We start from the raw sequence: 26,550 nt of genomic DNA, 5'->3' as shown, positions 1-26,550 counted from the left end.
CGACAGGAACAGGACACAAAGAAAGGCCTTGTCCTCAAGCTCACTTCCTAATGGGGGAAACAACGTGTAAATAAATAGGTATAGAAGACGTGTATTCAGGTTAGAAAAAAAGGCAATCTCAGAGGGAAAGGCCCACAAAAGGTAGGATTTGTGTTGTGTCCTAAAGGAAGAGAGGGAAACAGAAGCAGAGTAGAGGAGAGTGCACACCAGGGATGGGAACAGGCAGTGCAAAGGGATGGGGATGTGAAATGGAATGTCATATGCATGGATTAATTAAGTTAGTGTAGTTGGATCAGAGTGCACAGAGAGGAAAGTGTAAGAACATGGGAAATGTAGAAACAGACCAGGTTATAAATAGTGCTTTATGTTTGATCCTAGAGGTAAGAAGTGGAATGGAGACAGGATCAGACCAGTGATTTAGGAAACACATTTTTGGCAGCTGAGTGGAGGATAAATTGAAAGTGCCAAGAAGTAAGGAGGCAGTTAGATAGCTATTACAATAGTCCAGGTAAGAGGTGACGAGGGCTAGAATTAATATTGTGGCTATGTGAGTGGAAAGAAGGGAATGTATATGAGATACTGGGAATGTGGAATTGACAAGCCTTGGCAACCAATTGCATATCCATATACAGTGAGACACTGAGTTTTCAGACCTAGGTGATAGAGGATAAGGTGCCCTGAATAATAATAGGGAAATTGTGAAGAGGGGAAGGTTTGGTGGGGAAAGAAAATAAATTCCCTTTTGGACACGTTTAGTCTGATATCTATGGGAAATTGAATTTGAGAAATCCCAAAAAAGCTATTGATGCATCACTGCAGTCCAGGAATGATATTACATCTGTATATATTGGTCTGGGTATCATTTGCATGATAATTAAATCAGAATCAACCCATGGGAGACAATGGAATAATCAAGTGAGATAATACAAATAGGACAAAGAGAGAGGAGGGCTCAGGACAGACACTTGGGGGGCGAGAGGGGCTGACAACCACGAGGAAGGATATACGTGACAGGAATGAAGAAACAGAGCAGTGTTATGAAAAATCCAGAGAGGGTAGAGCATCCAGGAGGTGATTGATTGTATTGAATACTGCAGAGAAGTCAAGGAGGGAAGAGGACCAAGAAAAGGCCACTGTATTTGACAATTGAAAGATCATTGGAAACTTTGGAGAGAGCAGTTTCAGTTAGATGATGAGGTGAGAAGCCAGATTGCAGGCAGTATAGAAGAGTGAGAGGGGAAAAAGGAAATAGGTCACTCTCAGGCCATTCTGGTCCCTATTCTAAATTCTTAGCAAGTACTATTCTTAAGAATTGGGAGATATTTTGCCTCACACACTTCATGGAGATAGTACAATACACGGAAGGTGGATTTTTCGAAATAGGTTCAGGAGAGTGTAGGATTAGTGATTAATAATAATAATAATTACAGCCAAGTCCATTTACATAGTATTTTATGTTACAAAACACTTTACATATTTCATTTGATCCTGAAAAATAAATGGATGAGATAACTATGGTAGTTATGAGGCAACTGGGGCTAATAGTAAATGACTTTCCCCAAGGTCAAACAACAAATAAGCAGCATAGCCTAGAATGAAACCCATGTCTCCTGACTATAACATGTGCTGTTTCTACTCTTATTCAGAGCAGTAACTATGCAGGGCAACCCACGCTTTGCCCCCAGGCACTGATTCTTAGATGGTGCTAGCAGCATTTATACTCCTTCAGTTGCACAAAAACTACTCATTTTATCTCTTGATGGCAAATAAGTTAAAATAGTAAGATATTAGAAGGTAGCCTTCCCAAGCCTCATCACTACCAATGCAGCACTAGAAGCACAGGCTTTTCACACACTTAAATCTTAAAAAATGGATAATTTGTGTGTCTTTTAAAAAGAAATTTCAGTTAACTAAAAAATAAGTTTATCTATAAATAAATAAAAATGGACTTTATGTATCAGTAGTTAATAAATGTTCCATTTGAAAAACAATTCCCTGGGTGCACACCTTACACCTTAATGAAAGGAACTACACTGTCTATGACTTCAAATGAGTTCCTTCCCCCATTCTCCCACAGTTGGGCAGCTGTGCTGTGTTCTAGGATTTCCCCTTAATTGAAACTATCTTAAAAGGTTGACCAAGGCAGCTAAGCTAACCTCAGAATGAAAAATGGATGGACACCAAAAATGGTAGTTTTATCTATTCTCAGTAAATAGCACTATCACAGTACAAATAAAACAAGAATGGAGCTACCCCAAAGAATAATCTTACCAAACTAATTTCACACCACACCTGTTGGAACTGGAAACTCTCCAAAAATTCTCAGATTTCTTACTTTCAGTTCCAGTTTGGTTTCCTCTTTCTGAATAAATAGTCCCATTTAGCTTATCACATACTGAATTAAGATAAGTATTATTTTCTAAGGGTGGAAAGGGAGCTAGGGGTGGGGCTGTTCAGTTTTAATCACATGCATGTGCTTTTAATTAGACCAGCCAGAATTCTGATCTCTGATTTCCTATATAGCATTTTTTTTTCTTTATCCATGAGATTAGTCTCCTCGTTGATTGCTATTGATAAACTCACTGATCAATGAAATGCCTCTCCTCAGTGGCATCCTAAATTAAGACTTGGGGTCAAAATTGAAATAAGAACTAGATGAGCCTGGACAATGGGTAGATATCTATGGGGTTAGATATACTAAAACTCCTTTAATGATATCAGAGTCAGATGGCCCTAAAAGGCAATCATGCATTTGTCTATTGGAGCAGGGTGAGAGAAGAGTGGGAACCACACATTTATTAAGTGGTACTAAGAGTTGGGAACTATGCTCAGTGCTTGAGGGAAAAACCAACTCGAAATCCCTGAAAATCCTGCTAAACAGGTATCATCAAGGGAATTTGTAAACACTTATTTGTGGAGGTAGCCTGATCTGTTACTAATCCATGCATATCTGGGGGGGGCAGAGTGCTAAGACACTCAGTTAGAATTATTTTGTTGATTCTTTTTTGCTTTTACAGCATATTCATTTCCAAATAGTTCCTTCCTTCCCTTCTACCCAGTGAGCCTTTCCTTCTAACAACAACAACAAAAAAATTTAAAGGAACATTTTTAAACAAATCCACGACTTGACAAAATACCCATAGTTGTTCCCCCATCTCTGTAATGAAGGGAAAATATCTGCTTTCAAAGGGATATATATATATGTGTGTATGTATGTATGTATGTATGTATGTATGTATGTATGTATGTATGTATATGTATATGTATGTGTGTATTTATGTGTGTGTATATATATATATATATACATATACATACACACACACGCATATATATATATAACCTACTTGGAAGTTTTAGTCACAGAAGGTAATGATTAGAAATATTTTCATTCTCCCTTTGACTCTTTTTTTTTTTTTAGTGAGGCAATTGGGGTTAAGTGACTTGCCCAGGGTCACATAGCTAGTAAGTGTTAAGTGTCTGAGGCCAGATTTGAATTTAGGTACTCCTGACTTCAGGGCCAGTGCTCTATCCACTGCACCACCTAGCTGCCCCTCTCCCTTTGACTCTTAGTGGTATTAACTAAGTGTACTTGTCACTCCCTCTACATACACATTTCTAATTCTAGGTTGGAGGACATGTAACTTCAGAATGAAAAGATTTCTAATTGGGACCCACAGATAATTTAGCTAATGAGTAGATATATGGAGATGGGAAACTTCAAGGTTGGGAGGTGGACAATGATCCAAAAAGTTCTCCTTGGATGTTTCCATGAAGAGTTAAGTCAAAAAGACACTATTAACATAGGAATTTATTCTAGAAAAATTAAGGTGCTAGACAACAAGAAGGGGAGCAGTGGATAGGCATTTGATAGAAGCAGCAATTAGCTGTTATTTGATCAACATAACAGAGCCAGGAATAAAACCTATGTCTTCTGACTATATCCTGTGTTGTTTCTACTCTTATTTAGAACAGTAACTAGGGCAGGAGTACAGAAGTGAAGAGTGCATTATTTCATGTGGTGAAGGTATGGCAAGAGTTGGTGGAGTGAGTACACACAGGAGGGACATGGAATGCTAGGGACCAAGGGTAAATGTAGTCCCTTGTCTTCACTGTGGTGTATGGAGATATTCACATATGGCTTGTATTGCTATTAAATCCATACATAGCATATACCAGGAAGAGTAAATTCTGATAAGGTTGTGAAATAAAGCATAGCCTAGAACAATTTGATGAATGGTAGCAGCTGAGTTTACTCCTGGTTCCCATCCTTAGAGAGGAGTGCTGGCTGTAGCAATGAGCATCACACATTGAGTAGCTGAGGATTTACAGATTCTGGAAGCAGGAGTGAAGAAGCTTTGTATGTCTTCCTACCTCCCATGGTGATTTCTAGATGACCTGCAAAAAGATATTAAGTTATTTGAATTGGAGAAATAAATGGGGAAAAAAAACAGATTTTTGATTCACAAAAAAAAAAAGAAAAAAATTAGCTGAAAAACAATCACTTTGAGGTTTACAAAAGTGCTTTACTTAATACTGTCTAATTTGAAAACCACAAATAACGTTGTAATTTTCCCAGAGCCACAAGCATCTAAGATAGGATTTGGACCAGAGCCTTCTTGACTCCAGGTCCAGTACTCTAGTCATTATACCAAGTTGCTTCTGTTATGCCTGTCATGTTTTAGAAGTATATGATGGAAAAATAAATTATCTGTAAATAACTATAAAGTTTAAGAAACAAATGCACAATATATATCACATGGTATCTATAATAAAAAAGAATCATAAAAACTCAAAGATACATCAACCTTCTATCTACTGCTCTACAGTCTTTACTCACACTGTATCACTCCACACTTCTCACACAGGTTATGTGGATACTACCTACTCAGCATCTGGGCTGGCTCATTTACTCCATACTGTCCATATAATATCAGGTTCCCAAAGAAGGACCACCTTCCCAAAGTTACTGTGGAACTCCCCACTCAGGAACATCTGTGACCACATAAAGCCACTTCTCTACTAACAGTTCAGCTATTATCCAGATGTGCAAATACTCTTCTCTTTTAGTCTCAGAAGGACAAAACTTAAAAGTTCTTTTAACTTATAGTCATCCTCAAAAGAGCATTAGAAAAGTGATGGGAGAGGGGACCCTACCATGATGAAGAGATAATTGTTGAAGTAGATAGAGTGTTAAGTCTGGAGTCAGGAAGACATGAGTTCAAATCTGGCTTCAGACATTCACTAGTAGTGAGACTCTGGACAAGCCACTCAACTTCTGTTTGCCTCAGTTTCCTCATATATAAGATGAGGATAATCTTAACACCTACCTCTCAGGACTGTTGTGAGGATTAAATGAGATAATAATTGTAAAGTGCTTAGCACAGTAGCACATAGTAAGTGCTATATAAATGTTAACTATAATTATTATTCATGAAATTCATCCAACCAACTCTCTCTGGGCAACAAAGCCAACCAACTTATTCACTCCCCAGGATGCTGTGTCATCCAATCAAATCCAAACAAAGTCCGAAGAAAAAAACAGTTCAGTGACTCTATGCAAGGGAAACAAACCTAACCAGTTCATTCACCAGGATTCTGTGTCATCCATTAGATCTCAGTATCTATCTTTCTATACAGGAAAGCAGCAGCAATCAATATTTTGGGTTGTTTTGTTTGTTTTAATTGAGATATTATCATAAGAAGTCAGGATTATAGGAAATTACTAATTAAAATGAAATGTTTTTCCTGTTACCAATCTAATTATTTGTACTACATTTTATGGGTTATTTCATGGTTGCTATGTAAGGAAAAGTGCATGTTATCAGAATTAGTGTTTTGTTATAAAGAATTATATGCAGAAATGTATATTTTCAGCAATCTATAGTTAAAAATCAGTTTTTGGTGGTTGCAGGAAACTAACCCCCAATTTCCCATACATTCAATGTATCAACATTTGCATTTTTTGCTTTTGAATTGTTTTCTAGGAATGTTACACCCACAAAAGCTGAGGATTGATGGTGTATATGTCTGTACATATAATTTAGTATTATATATATGGTATATCTGTATACATATGTGTGTGTTTATGTATACGTATGTGTGTATATACACATATACATATTTTATATCTCTTGGATACTAAGCCCTTAGAGAAATTTGATAAAAAATTTTCCCCCTTTTGGCTACTTTCCTTCTTATTGTAGCTATATCAATGACAGAGTATTATGTTCCTTCAATTACTTTTCTTTAATCTTTTTTAAAGGTGGTCCTAGTCTCACTGGCTCTCTTCTAGGAACCCTTGATCTCCTCTTCTCACTTGATATCACCCCTTCAGCTAGTATACTGTTCTTTGGTTTTTAAATTTCATTTTTGTGCCCCTTTCAAAAAAGGATTTCTTTTACTCTCTTCATTATCCATTTTCTCCTTCTGTTAACTCTGTTTATGTTCAAGGTCTTTATGGTATTTTTTTTGTTCTGAAATTTTTGGTACTTTCCAGTCCCCGTCCCTCCCCCCCACCCACCCCTTCCTGACTTCCTCCCCTCTAACTGTGCTTTCCATTGGGGCTAGATCTCAAAGTGTCTCTCAGCCTCCTCCCATGATGAACATTTCATGGTTCACCAGCCTAGGTCTCTGTTTTCGGGGATTTTGAGGTGCTCAGAACTGGCCCCAGCAGGATGCTGTGCTCTTCCCTTAGGCTTGTGTAGTACTGCACAGCTTCCTACACATTGTCCTGTCCTGGTGACTTGTCCCCCTACCTTTCTTCTTTAATTCTCTGGATGGACTGGATGAAAGAAAAGCCTTCTTCTTTATAATAGCCCCTATAGGTAGTACAGTTATTCATTAACCCTTCTACTCATCTGTGTCCCATTTTTGGTTGGTTGAGGTTATTTTTTTCTGTATACCATGAGCTCTCCTCATTGCTTCAGCTTCTACGTTCTTAAATTTTCCGTGTTTTAGGCCTTCAATGTCCACAACTCCAGAGCTCTTAAGACAATTCACATTTCAATTATTTTATTAATTAAATCTAAAAACAAAACAAAACATGGTGTAATGGATGGAAAGTAGGCCCTGGTGTCCAGAGAACTTGAATTCAAATTCTGCCTTTTTTATGACCCTTTGTAAGTCACTTAATTCTTCAGTGCCCCAGGACCCTCAAAGATGAGCTCCAATTGGGGGGAAGAGTTTTTACTTTGGAAGTTCCTCCAAATTAGTGAAATCACATTCTCTCCCTACCAAACAAACAAACAAAAAACAGGCTAGAGAGGGGCAAAAAACTGAAGTAATCTCAATTCTCTGCTAGGTGGCACACATAGAGTGTCAGGCCTGGAGTCTGGAAGACTCATCCTCTCAAGTTCAAATTTGGCCTCAGACAATTCCTAGCTGTGTGACCTATTTGCCTCAGTTTCCTCATCTGTAAAATGAGCTGGAGAAGGAAATGGCAAACCACTCCAATATCTTTGCCAAGAAAGAGGCACAGGACTAAAACTACTGAACATCAACAAATCCCTACCAGCAAGGAATATGCATAATGAGAGGTCAAAGAGGAGGATGTGGAGGTTGGTGAGAATTCAGCCTGGACAAAAATAAGAAAATACAAAGCCTATAAAAAAAAAACAGTAAAAGTAATTTCAAAAGGGAAAGACTGTTACTAAGCAAGAGGATCAAAAAAAAAAGCTTCATGTAGAAAACGGCACCTAACATGTACTTTTTCACACAGCAATAGGCAGATATTTACATAAAATATTTACTGTTTGGTTGGAACAAGAACCTGAGAACGTGACATATAACATCATGGTTACTGTAAACAGTTAAATAACTCCCATGGGAAAATTTATATGTACCACCCATGTGACTATGGGCCATCTCTTGGCACTAAGCCTTCTTTATTCTGTTTGTATATAATATCTGGTCTGGCCTAAGTGTAGCACAGAGTTTTATCATTATCTTCCTGCTGCCAAGGACCAGGCCTTGTGAGTAAGCTCCCCTCAATAAAACTTATTTACTTCCATGCTGACATGGACTGAACTTCTATCTTGGGCATATCTCAGATGTGGAGATGGCATGAGTTGATGCATTTACCTATGGGAAAGTAAGGCTCATCTGGATAAATAAAGAAGCTCTTTAACACCATATGGCATAAAAAAACCTGTATATGTTATTTTATTCTATTTTAATTTTTCTAATTTATGCCTCTTTTGCTATAAGTCTGTTCCCCACATTTGTCCTCATAGGGTGGAGGATGTGTGCAGGAGAGTCCCTGGCCAAAATGGAGTTGTTCCTGTTTTTTACCAGCCTCCTTCAAAAATTCATCTTCCACCCACCTCCTGGAGTCTCTAACATGGATCTGGATCTCACACCAGACATTGGATTCACCTTACGACCAATGCCCCACAAGATCTGCGCTCTGCCATATTCCTAGGGGCCTTTCTTGGGTTCCTTCACCTGACTTCTATATTTCTTTTCTTCTTTTTCTTCTTCTTCTTCCCTTCTGCTCAGGCTTTGCCACCCAGGTGTGGGAAGTCAGATGACTTTGCAGACCTCTTAATCTCATTTGCCTAAGGGATCATTCTGGTCTAAATACAGGGATCCTTTTGGCCCAGTGGCAGGACTTTCTCAACCAGTCATCCATTTCTATATGTTGTAGGGCAGCACTTTTCTGATGCCCCTGTCTTCAGGGTTGAAGTAAAAGCCAAAGCATTAAGTGTGGATGCTGGGGGCATTTGACACAGCTGCTCAAGCAGCCACTTATTGCTTCAGATTTTTCTGCTTCAAAGATGGAAGTTTCAAGCTACTCCCAAACATCAAGAAAGCTTCCTGGAATCAGCCCCTTAAATAATCAGCACAAAGATAAATTGGACCACACTCTGATTTTGGTAGACCTACAAGCATCTCCATATGTACACTGCTGAAGAAAACCAACTTTGAAAGCTCCCTGGCCTCAGTCCTATAAGCAAAGTATTTAAGAACTATTGAGCACAGTCTGTGCCAAAGGTATTGTCTTGATATGCAAGACTTTAATTACATAAACATCAGCAATTACTATGTTGTAATTATTTATGTAATTATTTATGATGTCACAAATTTCTATCTACCATCCAACTAAGTACTTCTCTCTCTCTCGTCTCATAAGTCACCACAAATCCAACACAATCCAGGAAAATTTACTAAATGTCAAATAAGCAAAAAAAAAAACAAACCCCAAAACAACAAAAAAAACCCCACATTTCTTTCTTGTCTTCCCAATTTAAGTAAAACTGCATGAAGGAAGGAAAGGGAAGAAGGGCAAAGAGACAGAGAGTGGTGAGGAAAGAAAGGAGGAGAGAGAGAGAGGGAGTGAAAGAGAGAGAGACAGACAGACAGACAGACAGAGAGAAGAGAATATACTAATCTCTCTTCCAAGGTAAACTCTTTAAGAACAAAGACCAGATCCTTGCCATTTGCTATAGGTCAGGTAATCAGAAGCATCACCATTTTATCACTTGTTCAACTATATTTTCTAATATTTTAAAAATCCATTCATTTCCTTTTTTTTCCTCTCTCCATACATACAAAATTTAATGTCCCCACTCATCACAATTATCATAGGGTTATTAAATCATTTAAAGTTTAATTGGGTGCCATTTGACCCCTAAAAGAGTATGGAATTAGGATGACAGATAAACTAAAAGCTATACCTCCTAAAAATGCTTCTGTCCCTTCATCCCCCAATTACTGATTGCTTATCAGGCAGATGTTTTGACTCACTATTTTTTAAAGGGATGTAAGCTGGTGATCATAGTTATAATAACTTCTGGCATTTATATAGTTCTAAAGCACTTTATATGTATCCTCTTATTTGCTCCTTACAAAAGCCTTCCAAGTAGATGTTTTAGGATCATTATCAGTTGATTGAAAAAGTTTAAATAACCTGCTGGTGGCCCTAGAGCTGAATATGTCTAAGGAAGAATCTGATAAAGCCCCAGACTGGATTTTCCAGTTTACAACTTAGTCTTTGCCTTTGTACAAATTAGTGATAAAAGATTTTCTTGGAAATAGTGCAAGTGACCAAAAATACAGCTTTGGAGATGGACTCAGACTAATTTTCCCATGTTAGTCTTGAGGATTGAGGGTTGAATTTCCATTAATAGTCTGTTTTGCCAGATTTCATTAGTGATCACTTGGGCTATATCTCAAATCTTTCAGATCCAAACTTAGGAGTCCTCAAATTCTTCTTCTTTCCAAAGTTATCCAGATGTCCTACTACTTCTTTCATCACCTACAAAAATTAATTTACCTGAGTATATCTTTGTTCCTTTCTACATTGTTCATTAAAGTATAATTACAAAGACACCAAGGTGTTCAACAGTTATAATCATTTGTTTTCTTATCTGATAATTCAAATGACTACCCCACCTATTTTCTTTTCCACAAACTCCCCACGTGCTGCTCAGGGAAGATGTGATTCAGCCTGTGAGAGAGTGTGGAAATTTCCCTTCTTCAATAAACTCTCCACTTTTTGCTGAGTCTATGCCATTCCATGTCTTTTATCAGTCAACTAGTATTTAGTATCTTCGATGTACCAGACACAGTGCTAAGGTCTGGGGCATTATTTCTTCAACTGTAAACTTTGCAACACTATTTTTTTTAGCTAAACATAAACTAACAACATTTCTGAGATATGTTCACCTCTAGACTGACAGAATCCTTACATTAGTAACTTTATCTTAGAATTCCAAAGACTATTTTGTTTTAGGAGGCAGTCAGTCTTTTTTACTGGTCTCTTCCCTAACAGGTACTTTAAAGATTCACCAATCTCCCTAGGTCTCTCTTGAGAGGCAGCAAACTGAGGTGGGAGTCAGAGACCTGTTCTCAAATATAATGCCTCAGTTTCCTCAATTGTAAAAGAGATAAGAGCACCTATCTGTTGTTGTGAGAATCAAAAGAAATCAGAAATCTAAAATGCTTTACAAACCATAGAGTGATAAATGTCAATTCTTATTGTTAAGACATCGTAGGATCATAGATTTAGAGCTGGAAAGGATCTTACAGGTTATCTAGTTTGACTCACTTTATTTTACACATAGGGAAATTCAGACACAGAGAGGTTAAAGTGATGTGGCTAAGGTCACATAGAATCAGTGGTACAACCAAGAAACAAAACCGAATCCACTGTTACTTCTACTTTATCACACAGCTTCTTCTAATCTCTTCCTTTTCCTTTCCTATTAACCTTTTACATTTATTTCACAGTCTATATGGCATTTTTTTAAATCCTCATTATATTAGAGAGAGCATGGACAACCCAAAGTCATTAAGTCGTTCAGTCAATAAAGGAAAGATAAGGAAAGAAATGAGATTCTTAAAACAAACAAACAAACCAAAAAAAACCTAATGACATTCCAGCCACATTCCAAATCTCTAGTGTTCAGATAATCATTGGCCCACAAAAGAGACTAAAGGTATCAAACTTATGGCCCAAGTGGCCAGAACCACGTTAAAATATAATCATGAAATGTTTAACTAACTAAATAAATATATAACACAACAAACAAAATACTTGTGAATAGTTTGCTAAGTCAATATACTGCCCACTTCTACACCACTGGTCTAACCTATTGGGTGCAACTATGGTTCATCCCCCAGTCAAAGGACCTCAAGAAAACCAAAAGCTTGGCAGGCATTTAGCACAAGGTTAATATGGAATTCAATTCAATGAACATTGGTTAATGCACGTACCAGGTGCCAGGCACTGAGGAAATAAAGATATAAAAGTGTCAACACTCAGGAAGTTTATGTTTGCCTAGATTCCAGTAAGAATTCTGTAGGAAGGGGGTAGAGTTAAAGGAGAGAATAATAACACTCTAGCAAAATGCTCTACATACAACTCTGGTAACTAGTAATTATCATCCTCACTTTATAGATGATGACTACAAAGTTTGAGTGTAATTGCTCCAGGTCACACAGGCCCATGAGCATCGCAAGTAGTCACCAACCCAGGACTTCTTGAGTCCAATCCACCTTAATAATCAATAAACATTTTGCCTTTTGGGGCAAAATGACTTAAACAATCTATCCACCTACAGCCCTGAGTAACTGGTAGGAGAGGGAAGAGAAAGAGAAAAGGGGTACCCTAACTTTCTTCCACCCCTGGCTGCAGGCTAAACCCTACCTAAAAGAAACAGCATGAGACTACTTTTGAGAATGTAGCAAGTTCAACCAAATTATTTAACTGTCTTGCTGTATAGCAGAGGAAGGACTTTTAAAGTATAAATGTGAGAGAAATAGTTACACGTACAAGAAAGGCTAGTTACACCTAATTTAGAAGCCCAAGATGGAGTAGACAGATATGAAATACTTGCTGGTTGAAAGGAGGCAAAATGAAATAAATAATTTTCTTTTTCTCCCTTACTTATTATGAGAAGCCTGAACAATAGAGCTAAATTCATTAGAAAGAAAGATCCAGAGACAGCTAGCATGAGGCTTCTACAGAGAAGACAATCCCTGTACATTTTGGATTTAAGAATAGGGAAAACTAGGGAGCAGCTAGGTGGTGCAGTGGATAAAGCACCAGCCCTGGATTCTGGAGGACCTCAGATACTTGGTGTCTACTAGCTGTGTGACCCTGGGCAAGTCACTTAACGCTCATTGCCGCACACACGCCCCCCTCCCCCCGCAAAAAAGGGAAAACTTGATAATGAGAATTTAGAAGACCTTACTAAGGGACTTCTTTATCTATGATTTGGAACAACAGTTCTCAAACTTTTTGGTCTTAAGACCCCTTTACAGTATCAAAATTTATGGAAGAGCTTCCCCTTAAAGAACTTTGTTTTGTGTGGGTTAGATATATCAATATTTACCATATTCAAAATTAAAACATCATAGTATTATTATTAAAATAGTTTTGATCTCAAGTAACCCCTAAAAGAGTTTTGGGGATTCTTTGGGAGAACCATTAGTTTAGAATAACTAAATGAAAAATCCTTTTGTCAAAGAAACAAAAACAAAGCTTCAATAAAGGCCTTTGGTTTCTAGAGAATGTGAGGGGTTTAGACTTTCTGACAAACTAATGAATGATAAAAGCATTCATTAAGCACTTAGTAAATGCCAGGAACTGGGTTAGTACTTGGGATACAAAAGTAAACAAGACAATCCCCGTCCTCCAGGACCTTAAATTCTAATGGTGAGGGGGCAGCTAGGTGTCGCAGTGGATAAAGCACCGGCCCTGGATTCAGGAGTACCTGAGTTCAAATTCGGCCTCAGACACTTGATACTTAATTAGCTGTGTGACCCTGGGCAAGTCACTTAACCCCCATTGCCCCGGAAAAAAAAAAAATTCTAATGGGGAAGACCACACATAAAAGGGAGCTACAGATGAAAAGGGAAATAAGGATAGGAGTTCTGGTTATAGGACTGGCTTAGAAGTGGTTAGAGGCTAAAGTGTTGATAGGAGGGAAAGAACAGAGTGCACTATTAAAAGGATGTACAGGCTGACTCAGGTTCCAGAGACTGTTAACTCATTAGATTATTTAGGGCTGCCTCTACTAGATTGTTTTTTAATCTGGAAAACGTTAGCAGTTTTCTAATTCACTGTATTAGTTTGGGATGAAAACCTAACAACCAATTCAAAAAGAAACACATGGAAAATACAGAACAGGCAAATCATTATCTCCATTTGGGGTCATTGAAAAATAAGATCTCTCAGTGTTTAATGTTCTCTTAGTTAAAACTCCACCCTACTAAATCATAAATGAATACCTCAAATATATGAGGAGAGTTCAGCTTTGGAATTTTGCCACTTAATGAAATTTAAAACATGGAAGTATGTAATACTTCCAGCAATCATGGAGCATGATTATTGAGCTTAACTAGAGGTCATACACATTTTCTGTCTTCTGAACCAAAATGTAAACTGGAATAACTAGTTTCCAAAAAAATAGTGAAGAACAAATTCTAAATTCTTCTCTATAGTCAGTAAAAGCCACAAAATAGAAAGGTGTGCCAAATAGAACTGGTAGAATTGTGAGGACCCGAACACTCATGGTGGGAGATTGCTGCCACAGTCAGTCTACAGGAAGCTCTGTTCAGTTCCAGTCACTGTGTGCCATGCCTCTTTTGGAATTAAGGAATTTTCACCCCTATAAAAAAGACTACCTAATGTTTGTTCATTTTAGACTGATGTAGCATATTATCTTAGAATCACAGAGATTGAGCTGGAAGGGACCTTATAGATCATGTAGTCCAATTCCCTTATTATGAAGGAAACAGGCCTAGAGAAATGAAGGGATTTGTCCAAGATCACAGTCATACAGGTACTAAATGGCAGAGTTATGATTTGAAACCCAGTACTCTGCTGTCAAATTAAGTACTCTGTCATCCACCAAACCTCAATGCTATCACATCAGTCTAGCCCACCCCATTATCCTCAAACTGTGTTTGTGTTTAGGCTTTGGCTACAGAGACAAAGTCTATTATATGTTCCATAAATAGCCACTTAACTAGCTATGTCACTTTACGTCATTTAATCTTTGGAGCCTCTGTTACCTCACCTTTCTTGGGATTGTAGCCATGCTTTACCAGACTCAAGAGCCCTGGATTAAAAGATTTTCTAAGGCCCAGTTCACTTTCTACAGTCAATAGTTCTACATATTCAGGAATACAAAAAGGGTGTAAAGATTTTACAATAAAACATTGCTCAACTACTTATTTAGGATTATAGTTTATAACTAGAAGAGACCATAGAGAATATCTAGTCTGAGCTGCTTATTTTACAAATGAAGAAACTGAAGCCTTGAAGGTTATGTGCCTTGAAGGTCTATTAGGGCATAATGGATAGTGTTTGATTTGGAGTCAGGAAGATCAAGGGTTCATATACCAAATCTAATACTAGCAGTATAATAACTGGTAAAAGGCAATCTTTCCGAGACTCAGGTCCCTCATCTGTAAAATGGAAATAATAATACATATTTCAAAGGGACATGTATATATTTTGCTAACTTTTAAGTAGTAAATAAATGTTATTATTTTTTAAGCTAGAATTCCATTTGGTTTATTAATTTTTTTTTAACTTGCAAAGTTTTATATCTGGCATATCTAGTTCAATCCACTTGAGTTATAAATGAGAAAATCTGAACACCAGGAGAGTTAATGGCCAGCAGGACATGGCCTTATCAACATTCCTTACCTCCTCCAGCACCTAATACAATATTCTACACAGAATAAGGCCAGAGAACATTTTATTATTCTTAGGTATTTAGAAAACCAGATCTAATTATATTCATGATATTAAATATGGTCAATAAATAGGACATTTAACGACCCACTGTAATAAACACAAAAAGCTATTGAAATCCAATCACTTTGACACCTGGGAAAGGGAAAAAATGCACTCTCAGTTCAATTTTGTCTATTAACTTTTTTTAAAAGCAGGGGAGACAAGCATGAGCCACTCATGTATTTTATGAAATTGCACATTCCAATATATTTTCCTGACAAATGTACTTTCACTGTGTTTTATCAACAACACAATAATCCTTTGGATAGAAGGGAGTGCACTTGGAAGGACCACCTTTAACTTCCTCCAGTTATGACTACACTAAGTGGGATCCCTCAGCTGGAATTGCCCTATCCACCCATCTCCCAAATTACCTTATTTTTATTTTGTTTGTATACATGTTGTCTCCCCCAGATAGAATGTAAGCTCCCTGAAGGGACTGTTTCATTTCTGGTTTTGAATCTACAGGCACATAGTAGAAGCTTTAAAAAAAAAAAAAACCAGGTAGCTGACAATTCTTTAGGGAAGTCCTCGTGGAAGGGATTGCCTCTGCCACAATTATCTCATTTGTTTTTTTCTTTCTTTCTTCATAACGCTCAGGAGTGACAAAGGAAACAGATAACTTGGGTATCAGGAAACTGGAGAGTGAAAGGGTTTCTACTTACTGCCGGGTCTTGTCTTCACTCTTTCACTCAATTCTTTGGCACTTTCTCAAGTAAGTCCTTCATTTTTGTATGGAGCTGCATCAGCTAGGAGTAGTCGAAACCTTCTATAGCTTCTTCGTTAACTTTTCAGAAAGAGAAAGGAGTCCAGGAGATTAATGGGAAGTTTTTAGTTAGAAAGAGTAACGGGTTTCTTTTTATCAGAATTTCCTATTTACTGCTTAAGCACGAGGAAGCTATTTCCTCCAGTTTCTCCGTAGTACTTAACTGCCCAAGGCTGTCACAGTATTGAGTATCACAGTCACAAAAGAAAGAGAACATTTTGGTTACAATACTACAAAGATTTCTATAACCTCTTCCGCCTCCCTGCTGTGTCGTCTCAGCGTTGTAAAACTGACCTTTTAGTCAGTTAATTGGGGGCTGATACGTTTTAGGTTTCCAAAATTTTTTAAAGTATCTTTTTTTCTTAGAAGTTTTCATCATTTACACTCAGGGCATTTACTAGTCCCCCGGTTTTCTTTCTCCTCAAGGAATAAACGACTTTTGGAGTCTGATTAGACCCTCCTTTCAGGGTTTAGGCACAAAGTGATTTCCTTTGAAATCATACGCCGCCGCCCTCTCCTCTCCACCCCCCCCAGCCAATTTCCAGGTAGGTTTCGGGACTTTTCTTTACCCCCTGTAGGTCCAGAAACTAACCGAAGTCATGGAGCGCTCCTCTGTTTTCAGAGTCATCTGTCCTTTCATCCACTCGGTCTGCAGAACCTCCTGCTTCACTTGGTAATCCAAGACCCGCACGAGCACAGACTTGGGGGGTTTGGGCGGCAAGTTCCTGGCTTCAGTTCCCGACGGGCCTTCTAGACTGCTCTCGGGGGTTGGCTCTCTCTCAGAGCCCGGAGGAGGGCTGTGCAGCTTCTGTTCAGTTTCTCCCTCGTTCTTCAGGTCCCCACCGCTCACATTCCCTCTTGTCCTGTAGTCCCTGTGAATCCCGAGCCACCGCTCTGGGTCGAGAAGAAAGAGCACCTTTTCTCTGACCTTGTAATGGTGGTCCATTCTTTCTCCTTTTCTTTATTCTGCCGTTGCTGAGGATGCATCTCTCCCTCCTTGGGTCCGAACTTCTGGTGGCGTTTTCGTTGGCTCCTGCGGCTGCTGGATGACTGTGAAGAGTGAACTGAGTTGGATAAAGGCAAAGGAAGTCTCAAGACTCAACTTGTTCTGAAATTCAAGTGGGTTCCGCAGTCCAGACTTCCACCTCATCTTCACCAGTCAGTGGGTTAAGTGAATCAGCCTGCCTTCCAGCTCAGAACCGACTTTTTAGTCCCCACGTGGGGGAGGAGTATTTTAATTCATTCAACAAATATTTATACAGCTTAACGGGGCTAAAAGAGGAACGGGGCTAAAAGAGGGACGGTACTAAAGGTCTGTAGCTAAGCGGGGCAGCCTTGAACAAAATGTTAAAGTTGGCAGAAGTTACCTTTCCGTCTCCCCGCCTCCTCTCTGCCCCGCCCCTTGTAACATTTCTAGAATCATCTTTCCCCTCCTCCAATTCCTTTTAAGAAAAAACAAAAGATACATATATATGTGTGTATGTGTGTGTTATCTATATCTATATCTATCTACATACATATACACACATATACATATTTATACATATATACATATACACACACATTACATATATATCATATTTATGAAGTGTGTATATATATAAAACAGAACATGTAGTGCAGTATCCACTACAGTGTATCCTCATTACTGGGTGTTCTTTTTCAATGCCCTTTTTTTTTCTTTTTTCGTCCATTATTCTTTATCTTCTCTGCCCTCTGATTCTCTGACCCATCTTTCCTTCCTTCCTCCTTTTCCCACCCACCTTTCTCTTTTCCCATCTCTTCCCTCTCCTTTCCCTCTCATCTTTCATTTCCCTCCCAACACTCCCTAAGATCAACCTTATCATTTTGATTTGTATATGAGTGAACTTTTGCCTCTGCATCGAACACAATCATATTGGCCCTAAAAATTGTTTGATGAAGGAACAATTAAAGGACCTTTGGACCAACAAACAGGAAACAGCAGGGCCTGAATTTCCCCAAGTCAAAGTAGTGCTTTGCTGGCTAACCAACCTTCAAATGAAAGAAGTAAACTCCTAAAACCTACAAGATTTTTTTTTCTTTTTGCTGCCTTTTATACTTCACTTATATAAATGTCCTTCTACCTCTACACCTTGAAGCACCAAGCCTTGGGGCAAACAGGATTTTCTATGCTGTGTTTCTCTTTGTCTTGCCTCTTTTGGATTTCTAGGACAGAGGCTTAGTCTATTTTCATTTTCCTTAGAATTCCTACACTCATTTTACTTGGTTGGTGTTTGTTATTATAAAATACATTCTGACTGTTCATTTTGGGGTGACATGTATGGGTTAACGTTTAAAGTAACTGATTCTTTCAGTGGCACTGATTTTTCTCCCTCTTATTTTTGAACCCTGGAGATAGAAGAGGTGGAAAAAGGAGAATCATAAGATCATCCATTTAGAGTGGGAAAGGACCTTATAGATCATATTGTCCACCCTCGTCATTTTACATATAAATAAGTTGAAGCCCAGAGAACCAAGTGGCTTGCCCATAGTAATCCAGGAAAGGGGCAGACTTGACAAGGCAGGGATTTTAAGGAGGAAAAAGAGCCTCATTTGATTCCTTATCTAGCCAAGTACTGTCCCATTCAAAATGATAATGTCTTATTCCATTACAATTCTGTCTTTATTTCATGAATCTGGATATTCTAAGGCTCAGGACACTGCCTTGGCATTTGGTCTGATAGCTCTATATTCAGTGAAATCTATGTGCTTTACTTAGAATTTAACCTTGTGGCTTTTCTTCCACCCCAGGTTTCTCCTTGTGTATCTTTCCTTTAGTTCAAAGTTCTTTGCCTCTTCTTTACTCTGACAAACTAATCTGAGCTATTGTGCTAGTCTCAGAGAAGACTATACGGATAAAGAGGGACCTCTACTCCTTCCTTCTGTATGCAGTTTAAAGGTAGCCTTCTTTTTTTTTTTTTTTTACATATAAGGTATTTTATTTTTTCTGTTACATGTAAAGATAGTTCTCAACTTTTGTTTATACAAGCTTTACAATTTCAGATTTTTCTCCCTCCCTCCCCTCCCTCCCCCCTCCCCTAGACAGCAGGTTAAAGGTAGCCTTCTGGAGAGAATTCCCTTGTCTAACTCAAAACAATAAGTATAAAGATTGGAATTTCAAGCCTGATAAGAACAAAGGACAAGGAAGAAAGGGGAGGTATTGGAGAGAGGTAGTGCTTTGTATCACCCCTTTGATTGCATTATGCAGGAAATTTCTTACATTAATGACAAAATCTAGAAGTATGAGACAATAAATAATAGAAATTTAGACTAGGCTGAGCTAAAGCAGATGGCTCAAGACACTGTGAGATGTGATTATATTTTCTTATCTGTAAAAAGCAGTCTAGACTCTCTCTCTCCCTCACCTCCACCCCTAGGAATGTTGTGAAGATTCCTGAGATAACAACTGTGGTGGGTTCTGATTGAGGGATCTCCTAAGTATAAGTGGGTTGTCACTCCTGCATTCTTTAGCTGACCTCTGTAGCAACTACAATAAAATGAATCTATGAGTGGGAGGGGACCCTGCTCCTCATTCAAAACCTTTAGCAAAGAGAATCTCTACATGTCAAAAGGTTGGTTATGTTGATTAATTCCAATTTCCAGTTGGTCATATGTATACATATATTATCTCATACACACACACATATATATATGAGTTATATATGTTATATATACATATTTGTGTGTGAGATATGTATGTGTGTGCATATATATAGTTATATATAGTTATTTACATGTTGTCTTCCCCATTTGACCGAGTTTCTTGAAAACAGGGACTATCTTTCACCTTTCTTTGCAATCCCAGCACTTACCAGAGTGCCAGGCATATAGTAAGCCCTTAATAGATGTTATTATTTGACTGACATGGAGTAGAACAGTGGTCTCAAACTCAAATAGAAAAAGGGGCCATTAAACTATACATAAGGATCACTGGGGACCACATATTGACTTGGAAAACCACATAATAATATTACCCATGTATTATTGTTTTTAAATTTATTTTGTTAAATATATCTAAATTACATTTTTATCTGGCACTCATGAGTACTGTGGGCCATGTGTTTGACACCTCCAAAAAAGAGGAGCAATAAAGTGGCTTTCCAAAAAAAATTATATCATGAAAATAATAATACTGAGGTTGAAATGCAAATTTAGACATGAGTAGTATAAACCTGGGCAAGCCATTTCTTAATCTCTACAAGCCTCTGGCAACTCCTTAGAATTTACCCACTGTTATAGAAGAGTTTTTAATAGATTAGGGAGGGGAAAGAAAAGATAGTGCCCTACTATAGAGGAAACCCCAGCCTAGAAGCAGTTTATCTAGGAATTATTTAGCACCAAGTTGCCAAGGAACCTCTGGTGTGCTTAGGATGAAACGCACCCCCTCCTCCCTGGGACTCTGCTCTCTGACCCTATTTCTCTGTCCTTCCTGCACTGGGCTCTGCCTTCACTCTGTCCCTGTCTTGAGAAATGGTGTGGGGTAGTAGATAGAAAATGGACCTTGAAACCAGGAAAACCTGGATTCCGGTCCCACCTCCAATACATACTAGAGATGTGTGGCCATGCACAAGTTACTGCTCCAGACCAAAGCTTCTTAAACTGGAAACCTGATATGGGGTAGCATAATTGAATGGGGTGTGTGTGTGTGTGTGTGTGTGTGTGTGTGTGAAAAATTTGGCAAAAGTAAAAAGTAATGTATTTTATATACCTATATGTCTGGGGTTGGGTAAAAAATTATCAGGCCAAAAGGGGTGGAGAGTGAAAAAAGTTTAAGAAGCCCTGATCTAGACAACTCTCTAAAATTTGTAAGTTTCAGAGAAGGTGCCAACTTGAATTGGAAGAGAGAGTTTTCTTACCCGGAGATTTCCTATACCAATAAAATCAGAGGTACAACACTTGTCTTTATCCCTATTTTATACAAGAGTTGTAGTATGAGAGAGGAAAGTCCCATGCCAACACAAATCATAGAAAATTGACATATGAAGAGAAGTCAAAATTAATCAAATCCAGAAGAATGAAGTCTGCAGGCAAATTCAACTGGGAATAGGTGGGTCTCTCTAGGGACAGGAGTAGGGAGGGGATACTGACTAGGGTATAATAGCTGTTATGATTTGGGGGCTGGAAAACTTCCAGAATGGTTTAAAACTTGGAGATAAGTAGTACTAAGGTGGACTTCCTCCCTGTTCCTCTGTCTTGCCCAGTCGAACTGGAAGTGTGAGGTAGCTGTGGAGAAGTAGATATATCAGATTCTTGAGGTTCTGAAGAGGATAGAAAAGATGTCAATCCCACTGTTTTACAGTGACTATAATCTTCCCTCTCAGATCCATAAGAAACCTGCCCACGTCTTCCATTACCCCCATTATCTTGCTAGGGTAGATGTTCCTGTGTTTATTATTGGCTCAAGAATTAATTTTTAACAGTCATTCCTTAGAAAAAGCTCTGTTAGGACTTCCCGGACACATACTGCACTGCCTGCCCTTCCTGACTAGTCAGAAATTTTCATTTTAAAGTAATTCCCATGGCTTAGAGAGTAAATTGACTTGTCTGTTCAAGCAGGTAGTTGTCACTTGGTAAATGCCTGAGGACCTAGTCATGAAGGATCAAGTATACTTTTCACATGTGGGGAATGGGCAAAAGGTAGAAAATGCCAAGTTTTTGAAGCTTCTTTTGTCTAATTAAATGTTGAAAATAAAACCATGAGGAGGCATTTTGAGAGTATTTTTCCTCCTCAAATATACCAAAGAAGGTTTGTATTAAGCATTGTACCAAAGGGCTCTGCTTTAGCAGAGATCCTCATTACCCTTATACATGGGTCTGCTGGAGCCAGTTTGAAGCAGCTAGCTAATTGTTAAATTTTCACTGAGCATTCACACCTCAGATATTGACAAATGCTACCATTCAGGGATTAATGTATTGTTCTGGCTTTCTAGACTTTAAAAAGTGATGGAGAAAATGTTAATAAAGGTTAAATTTAAAAGTTTATCCTGCAAACTTTTTTTTTGAGAGCTAGTTGTTAAACATTTACCATCACTGCCCTTAAATGATCATTTTTGCCTAAGGAAGGTTTGGCAACAAGGGTTCCTGAGGCATAGGCACACTATATAGTATCTTGAAATAGCTAGTATCACAGTTTGCTCTTCAGAGTTGTGGGTTAGGCTGGAAGATCACATTGATGAACTATTTGTTGATTCTGGCAAATGGATGGCCATTCAAACAATAGTCATTCATTCAGAATAGAGGTCTTAGTCTTCCTACTCTTAACCTTTAGCTAACTGGTTGGCTAGCCTATTCATGCTTTCCATTATTGAAGCCAAATGGGCCTGAATTCTTTAAACAGGTGGTGTTCATTTACTTTCTTTTCAGAAAGCTGCTCAGCTAGTCAATTCTGTGACCATTATTGAGCATTTGCTAGGTACAGAGCAGTAGGTAAGGAGAATGGGTAAAAAGACATGATCTCTGCCTTCAAAGAAAGTGTTTACTACATGGAACAATTCCATTTCCTGATTTGTAAGGGGAGGGGGATAAGATTCATTCATTCATTCATTCATTCATTCAATATTTATTAAGGACATACAATATAAAAAGGAAATACTTAACAGGGAAGACAGTTGAATTGAGGGGTTGAGGAAGGCTTCCTGCAGAAGGTAGGATTTTAGTTGGGACTTAAAGGAGGCCAGGGAGGTCAATTGTTGGAGTGGAGGAAGGAGAGCATTCCAGGCACAGAGGCTAGCTAGAGAGAACGCCTGGAGCTAAAAGATGGAGTGTCTTGTTTGGGGAACAGCTAGGAGGCCAGTGTCACTGGATCAAAGTGTACATGCTGGGGAGTAAAGTAGGAGACTAGAAATGTAGGAGGGGGCTAGATTATAAAGGGCTTTGAATGCCAAACAGAGCATTTTTGTATTTGCTCCTGTAGGCAATAGGAAGCTACTAGAATTTATTGAGTAAAGAGGGTAACATGATCAGATTTACATCTTAGAAAAATCACCTTAGTGGCTGAATCGAGAATGTATTGGAGTCAAGAAAGATTTGAGGCAGGCAGACCCACCAACAGGTTATTGCAGTAATTGAGGCATGAGATGATGTGAGCCTGAGCTAGAGAGTTCTGGCAGTGCCAGAGGAGAGAAAGGGACATATTCAAGAGATATTGCAAGGGTGAAATGGTCAGGCCTTGGCAACAGCTTGGATATGGCTGGGGCAGGGAGGAGGGGTGGTGGTGAGAGAGTGTGAGGAATCTAGAATAAATGCTAGATTGTGAGAATGAAGGACTAAATTGAAAGCTAGAAGGAATCCTAGAAATTACCAAGTCATGTTACTGAGAACAAAGTCAATGAGCATAAGTGTGTCCCAGCAGCCTAGATGGCTACTAAGAGGCAGAGATGAAATTTGAATTTCCATGCCTTTTACACTACATGCTATCTCTCAGAGGATCTTCAAGGTCACTTCCAGCCCTAGCATTCTATGGTTTTATGATTATTTCTTTGATACTTCTGTAATCTCACTGATATTCAGATAGAAAGCTCTAAATATCTCATCATCCTGTACAATTGTCACTAAATAAACATGTATTCTTTTGGAGGAAGAGTATAGTATGTAGATTGTTCTTATGATTTGGGATGTCATGGTTTTAACTAAGGGGAAACAGAACCAACATGGTACAGTGGAAAGGAGGTTAGACTTGAAATTGGAAGATGGAGGTTTCTTCTACTAACTACCTGTATGACCTTGAGCAAGTCATTTCATTTCCCATAACCTCAGTTTCCTCATCTGTAAAATGAGGTTAAGAATACTTACCCTATCTACCTCCCAGGATAACTGTGAAGATCAAATGAAATTATAGAATCATTGATTTAAAATTGAAAGGAATCTTAGAGCCTTTCTAGTCCAGCCTACTCACTTTTACAAAGAAAGAAACTGAATCAGAGTGGTTAAATGATTTGCCCAAATTAATTCAGTTAGTGAGCATCAGAGGAGCCTTTGGAACCTAGAGCTTTTGCCCCCAGCTCCTTTGTACAGATTATTAAATGATGAAGCCAGTGTGGGTGAACTGGAGAAGGAAGGATTTGCAGTTTAACAACTCTCTCTCTCTCTCTCTCTCAAGATACAAGAACTACTCTCAGATGCAGTTTTTCATTTTGTTTTGTTTTTTATCTGTTATATGGAGGAGCTATTCTCCCTCAGTGTTATTGCCAAGGCTTTTTGAGGTTTAAATATAAAACTCTCTGACACCAGACTCTCCTCTCTGCAGTGCATCTTTAAAACAGCTGCCAAAATAATATCCCTAAGGCATAGGTCTGACCATGTCTCACATGAATCTGCTCAAAACTTTCATTAGATCTCTTTTGCTTCTAAGCCAAAATATAGACTCCTCAGCCTGGCATTTAAGCCTACCATTTTACTTGAATCCTTATTTCACATAACTTTTCCTCAAAAACTCTATATTCAGGTTAAACTAGATGCTGATCCCCAAATTTAGCATTTCATCTAGTGCTTTCATGCATTTCCTCCCAATCTCTCCTCTCCATCTCATGCCTGGAATGTACTCTCTCTTCATTCATCTCCATCTGTCAGAATTCTTATTTGCCTTCAAGGCTCCTCTGTGAAAGATTCCCCAGGACCCCAACTATCTTACTCTCCTCCCCCTTGAATAATTTTAGAGTTTTGTCTATTCTCCCCCATCTCTCAAACCCTTTAATCCTTATCTTGTATTTATTTTATTTCTGTATTCAAGCTTGGAGTCATATCCTACTAGTTCTTCCATACTCTATGTGTGCAATCAATGGCCAAGACTTTATGACTTTATGATTCCACTTCTCTCTCTCTCTCTCTCAGCAATGAGGTTCATACCTAGTAAGTGTCAAGTGTCTGAGGCTGGATTTGAATTCAGGTCCTTCTGAATCCAGAGAGCTGGAACTGCCCCACCCACCTAGCTGCCCCACTACTTCCTTATCTCTTGAATTATCTCTCAGTGATGTCTTGTGGCTGACTTGGCTCTAGAGTTCCAATTGTTAAAATTTCAGAGTGAACATTTACACCTTGGAAATCTACAAACATCACAAATCAGGTCTCGACTATTTTATTTATTGTCTAGACTTAGGAAAATGATAGAAAAAGTGTTGATAATACAGGTTAAGTTTTAAAGTCTGCCATTATATAATTTTCTTTTTCCAGGGAGACTGTTGTTAAACATTTACCAGCATACCTTAACCTTCTCCCTACTTTTACTGCTACCACTTTAGATCAGGCCCTCATAACCTCTCCTCTGGGCTATTTATTATAATAGTTCCCTAACTGGTCTTTCTGCCTCAAGTCTTTTCTCTTTTCCTATAGTAAATTTCTGTCTCTCCTTACCCAATAGTCTTACCTTTAGAATAAAATAAAATTTTTTCTTATTGACATTTAAATCCCTTAACAAATGGTTCAGAATACCTTTCCAATTTTATTATACACAACTTCCATTTATTTACTTGTTTTTTTAGAATGTGAGCTTCTTGAGAGTAGGGTCTCTCTTACTATTTTTTATTTATAACCCTCAGTGTTTAGCCCAGTACTTTGCACATAGTGAACACTTAATAAATGTTACATTCATTTATTCATTCTTCACTCCAATCAAACTGGCATTTGTGCTATTCATCACTCAAGTTCTCCCATGTCCATGCCTTTATTTATTTATTTTGAAACAATCAGGGTTAAGTGACATGCCCAGGGTCACACAGCTTACTAAGTATCTGGAACTGGTCCTCCTAACTCCAGGGTGGTCTATCCACTCTGTCACCTAGCTTTTCCTCCATACCTTTATAAAGACTGTCATCCATCTATGCCTGGAATGAACTTTTTTCTCATGTCTTAGAATGCCTAGTTTCCTTCACAGGTTAACTCAATCACCACCAGCCATGAGGCCACTTCATTTCCTACTCTACTCCTTCTTTTCCTTGCTAACTAACCTGCCATCTCATATCTTGTATGTATTTTGTATGTGTGCATCCCCAGAAAGGATGTAAGCTTCTTGACCATAAGGATTGTTTCTTTTATGTCTTTGTATCTCTTGTGCCTATCTCAGTTCCTGATACACAGTAGGTACTTAATACATGATTCATTTGTGCTATTCACCCTTCCCCTAGTAGAATAATTACATTTTCATTTTGTTTTGTTTTTTGTTTTTTTTGCAGGGCAATGGGGGTTAAGTGACTTGCCCAGGGTCACACAGCTAGTGTCAAGTGTCTGAGGCCGGATTTTAACTCAGGTCCTCCTGAATCCAGGGCCAGTGCTCTATGCACTGCGCCACCTAGCCGTCCCAGAATAATTACATTTTCAATGAACTGTTTCATTTTTATCTCTGTATCCACAGTGCCTGGGACATGGTAGGCATTTAACAATTTTCTTTTTAAAATTGAATCAAAGAATACGTTTGCCTGCCAAGCTCCTGGATCTGGCACTTTCATTGGGACCTTCTTACTAATCAGAGGATTTCATTCAGATTTTACTTTAGAATCAAATAGCTCCAGTATCAGAGGTT

General features: G+C 38.4%; 2 protein-coding genes across 2 annotated transcripts in view; one reads left to right on the top strand and one right to left on the bottom strand.

Moving 5' to 3' along the window:
• Nucleotides 1-8,485, top strand: part of LOC122756367 (cytochrome P450 2K6-like) — a 34,065-nt gene extending 25,580 nt beyond the window's left edge. Inside the window, exon 9 of the mRNA XM_044005626.1 lies at nt 8,232-8,485. Within this exon, the coding sequence (XP_043861561.1) occupies nt 8,232-8,419 (188 nt within the window). The 3' untranslated portion in view covers nt 8,420-8,485. The remainder of the gene's footprint in view (nt 1-8,231) is intronic.
• Nucleotides 3,837-17,155, bottom strand: C4H6orf141 (chromosome 4 C6orf141 homolog). Its single transcript, XM_044005627.1, has 3 exons — nt 16,609-17,155; nt 15,916-16,037; nt 3,837-4,395 (listed from the first exon to the last, which is right to left on the bottom strand). Exons 1-2 carry the CDS (start codon nt 16,960-16,962, stop codon nt 16,020-16,022), a joined length of 372 nt encoding a protein of 123 aa, XP_043861562.1. The 5' UTR covers nt 16,963-17,155; the 3' UTR covers nt 3,837-4,395; nt 15,916-16,019.
• Nucleotides 17,156-26,550: the final 9,395 nt, after the last annotated feature.

Source organism: Dromiciops gliroides, chromosome 4 (genome assembly GCF_019393635.1).
Source record: "Dromiciops gliroides isolate mDroGli1 chromosome 4, mDroGli1.pri, whole genome shotgun sequence".
In the NCBI taxonomy this organism is placed as follows: domain Eukaryota; kingdom Metazoa; phylum Chordata; class Mammalia; order Microbiotheria; family Microbiotheriidae; genus Dromiciops; species Dromiciops gliroides.
The sequence above is the reverse complement of the archived record's forward strand: the minus strand, read 5'-3'. Positions and strand labels throughout refer to the sequence as shown.

What these genes read in the sequence shown, in the direction of transcription:
- C4H6orf141 (XM_044005627.1), bottom strand. Translation starts at nt 16,962, where the DNA reads ATGGACCACCATTACAAGGTCAGAGAAAAGGTGCTCTTTCTTCTCGAC.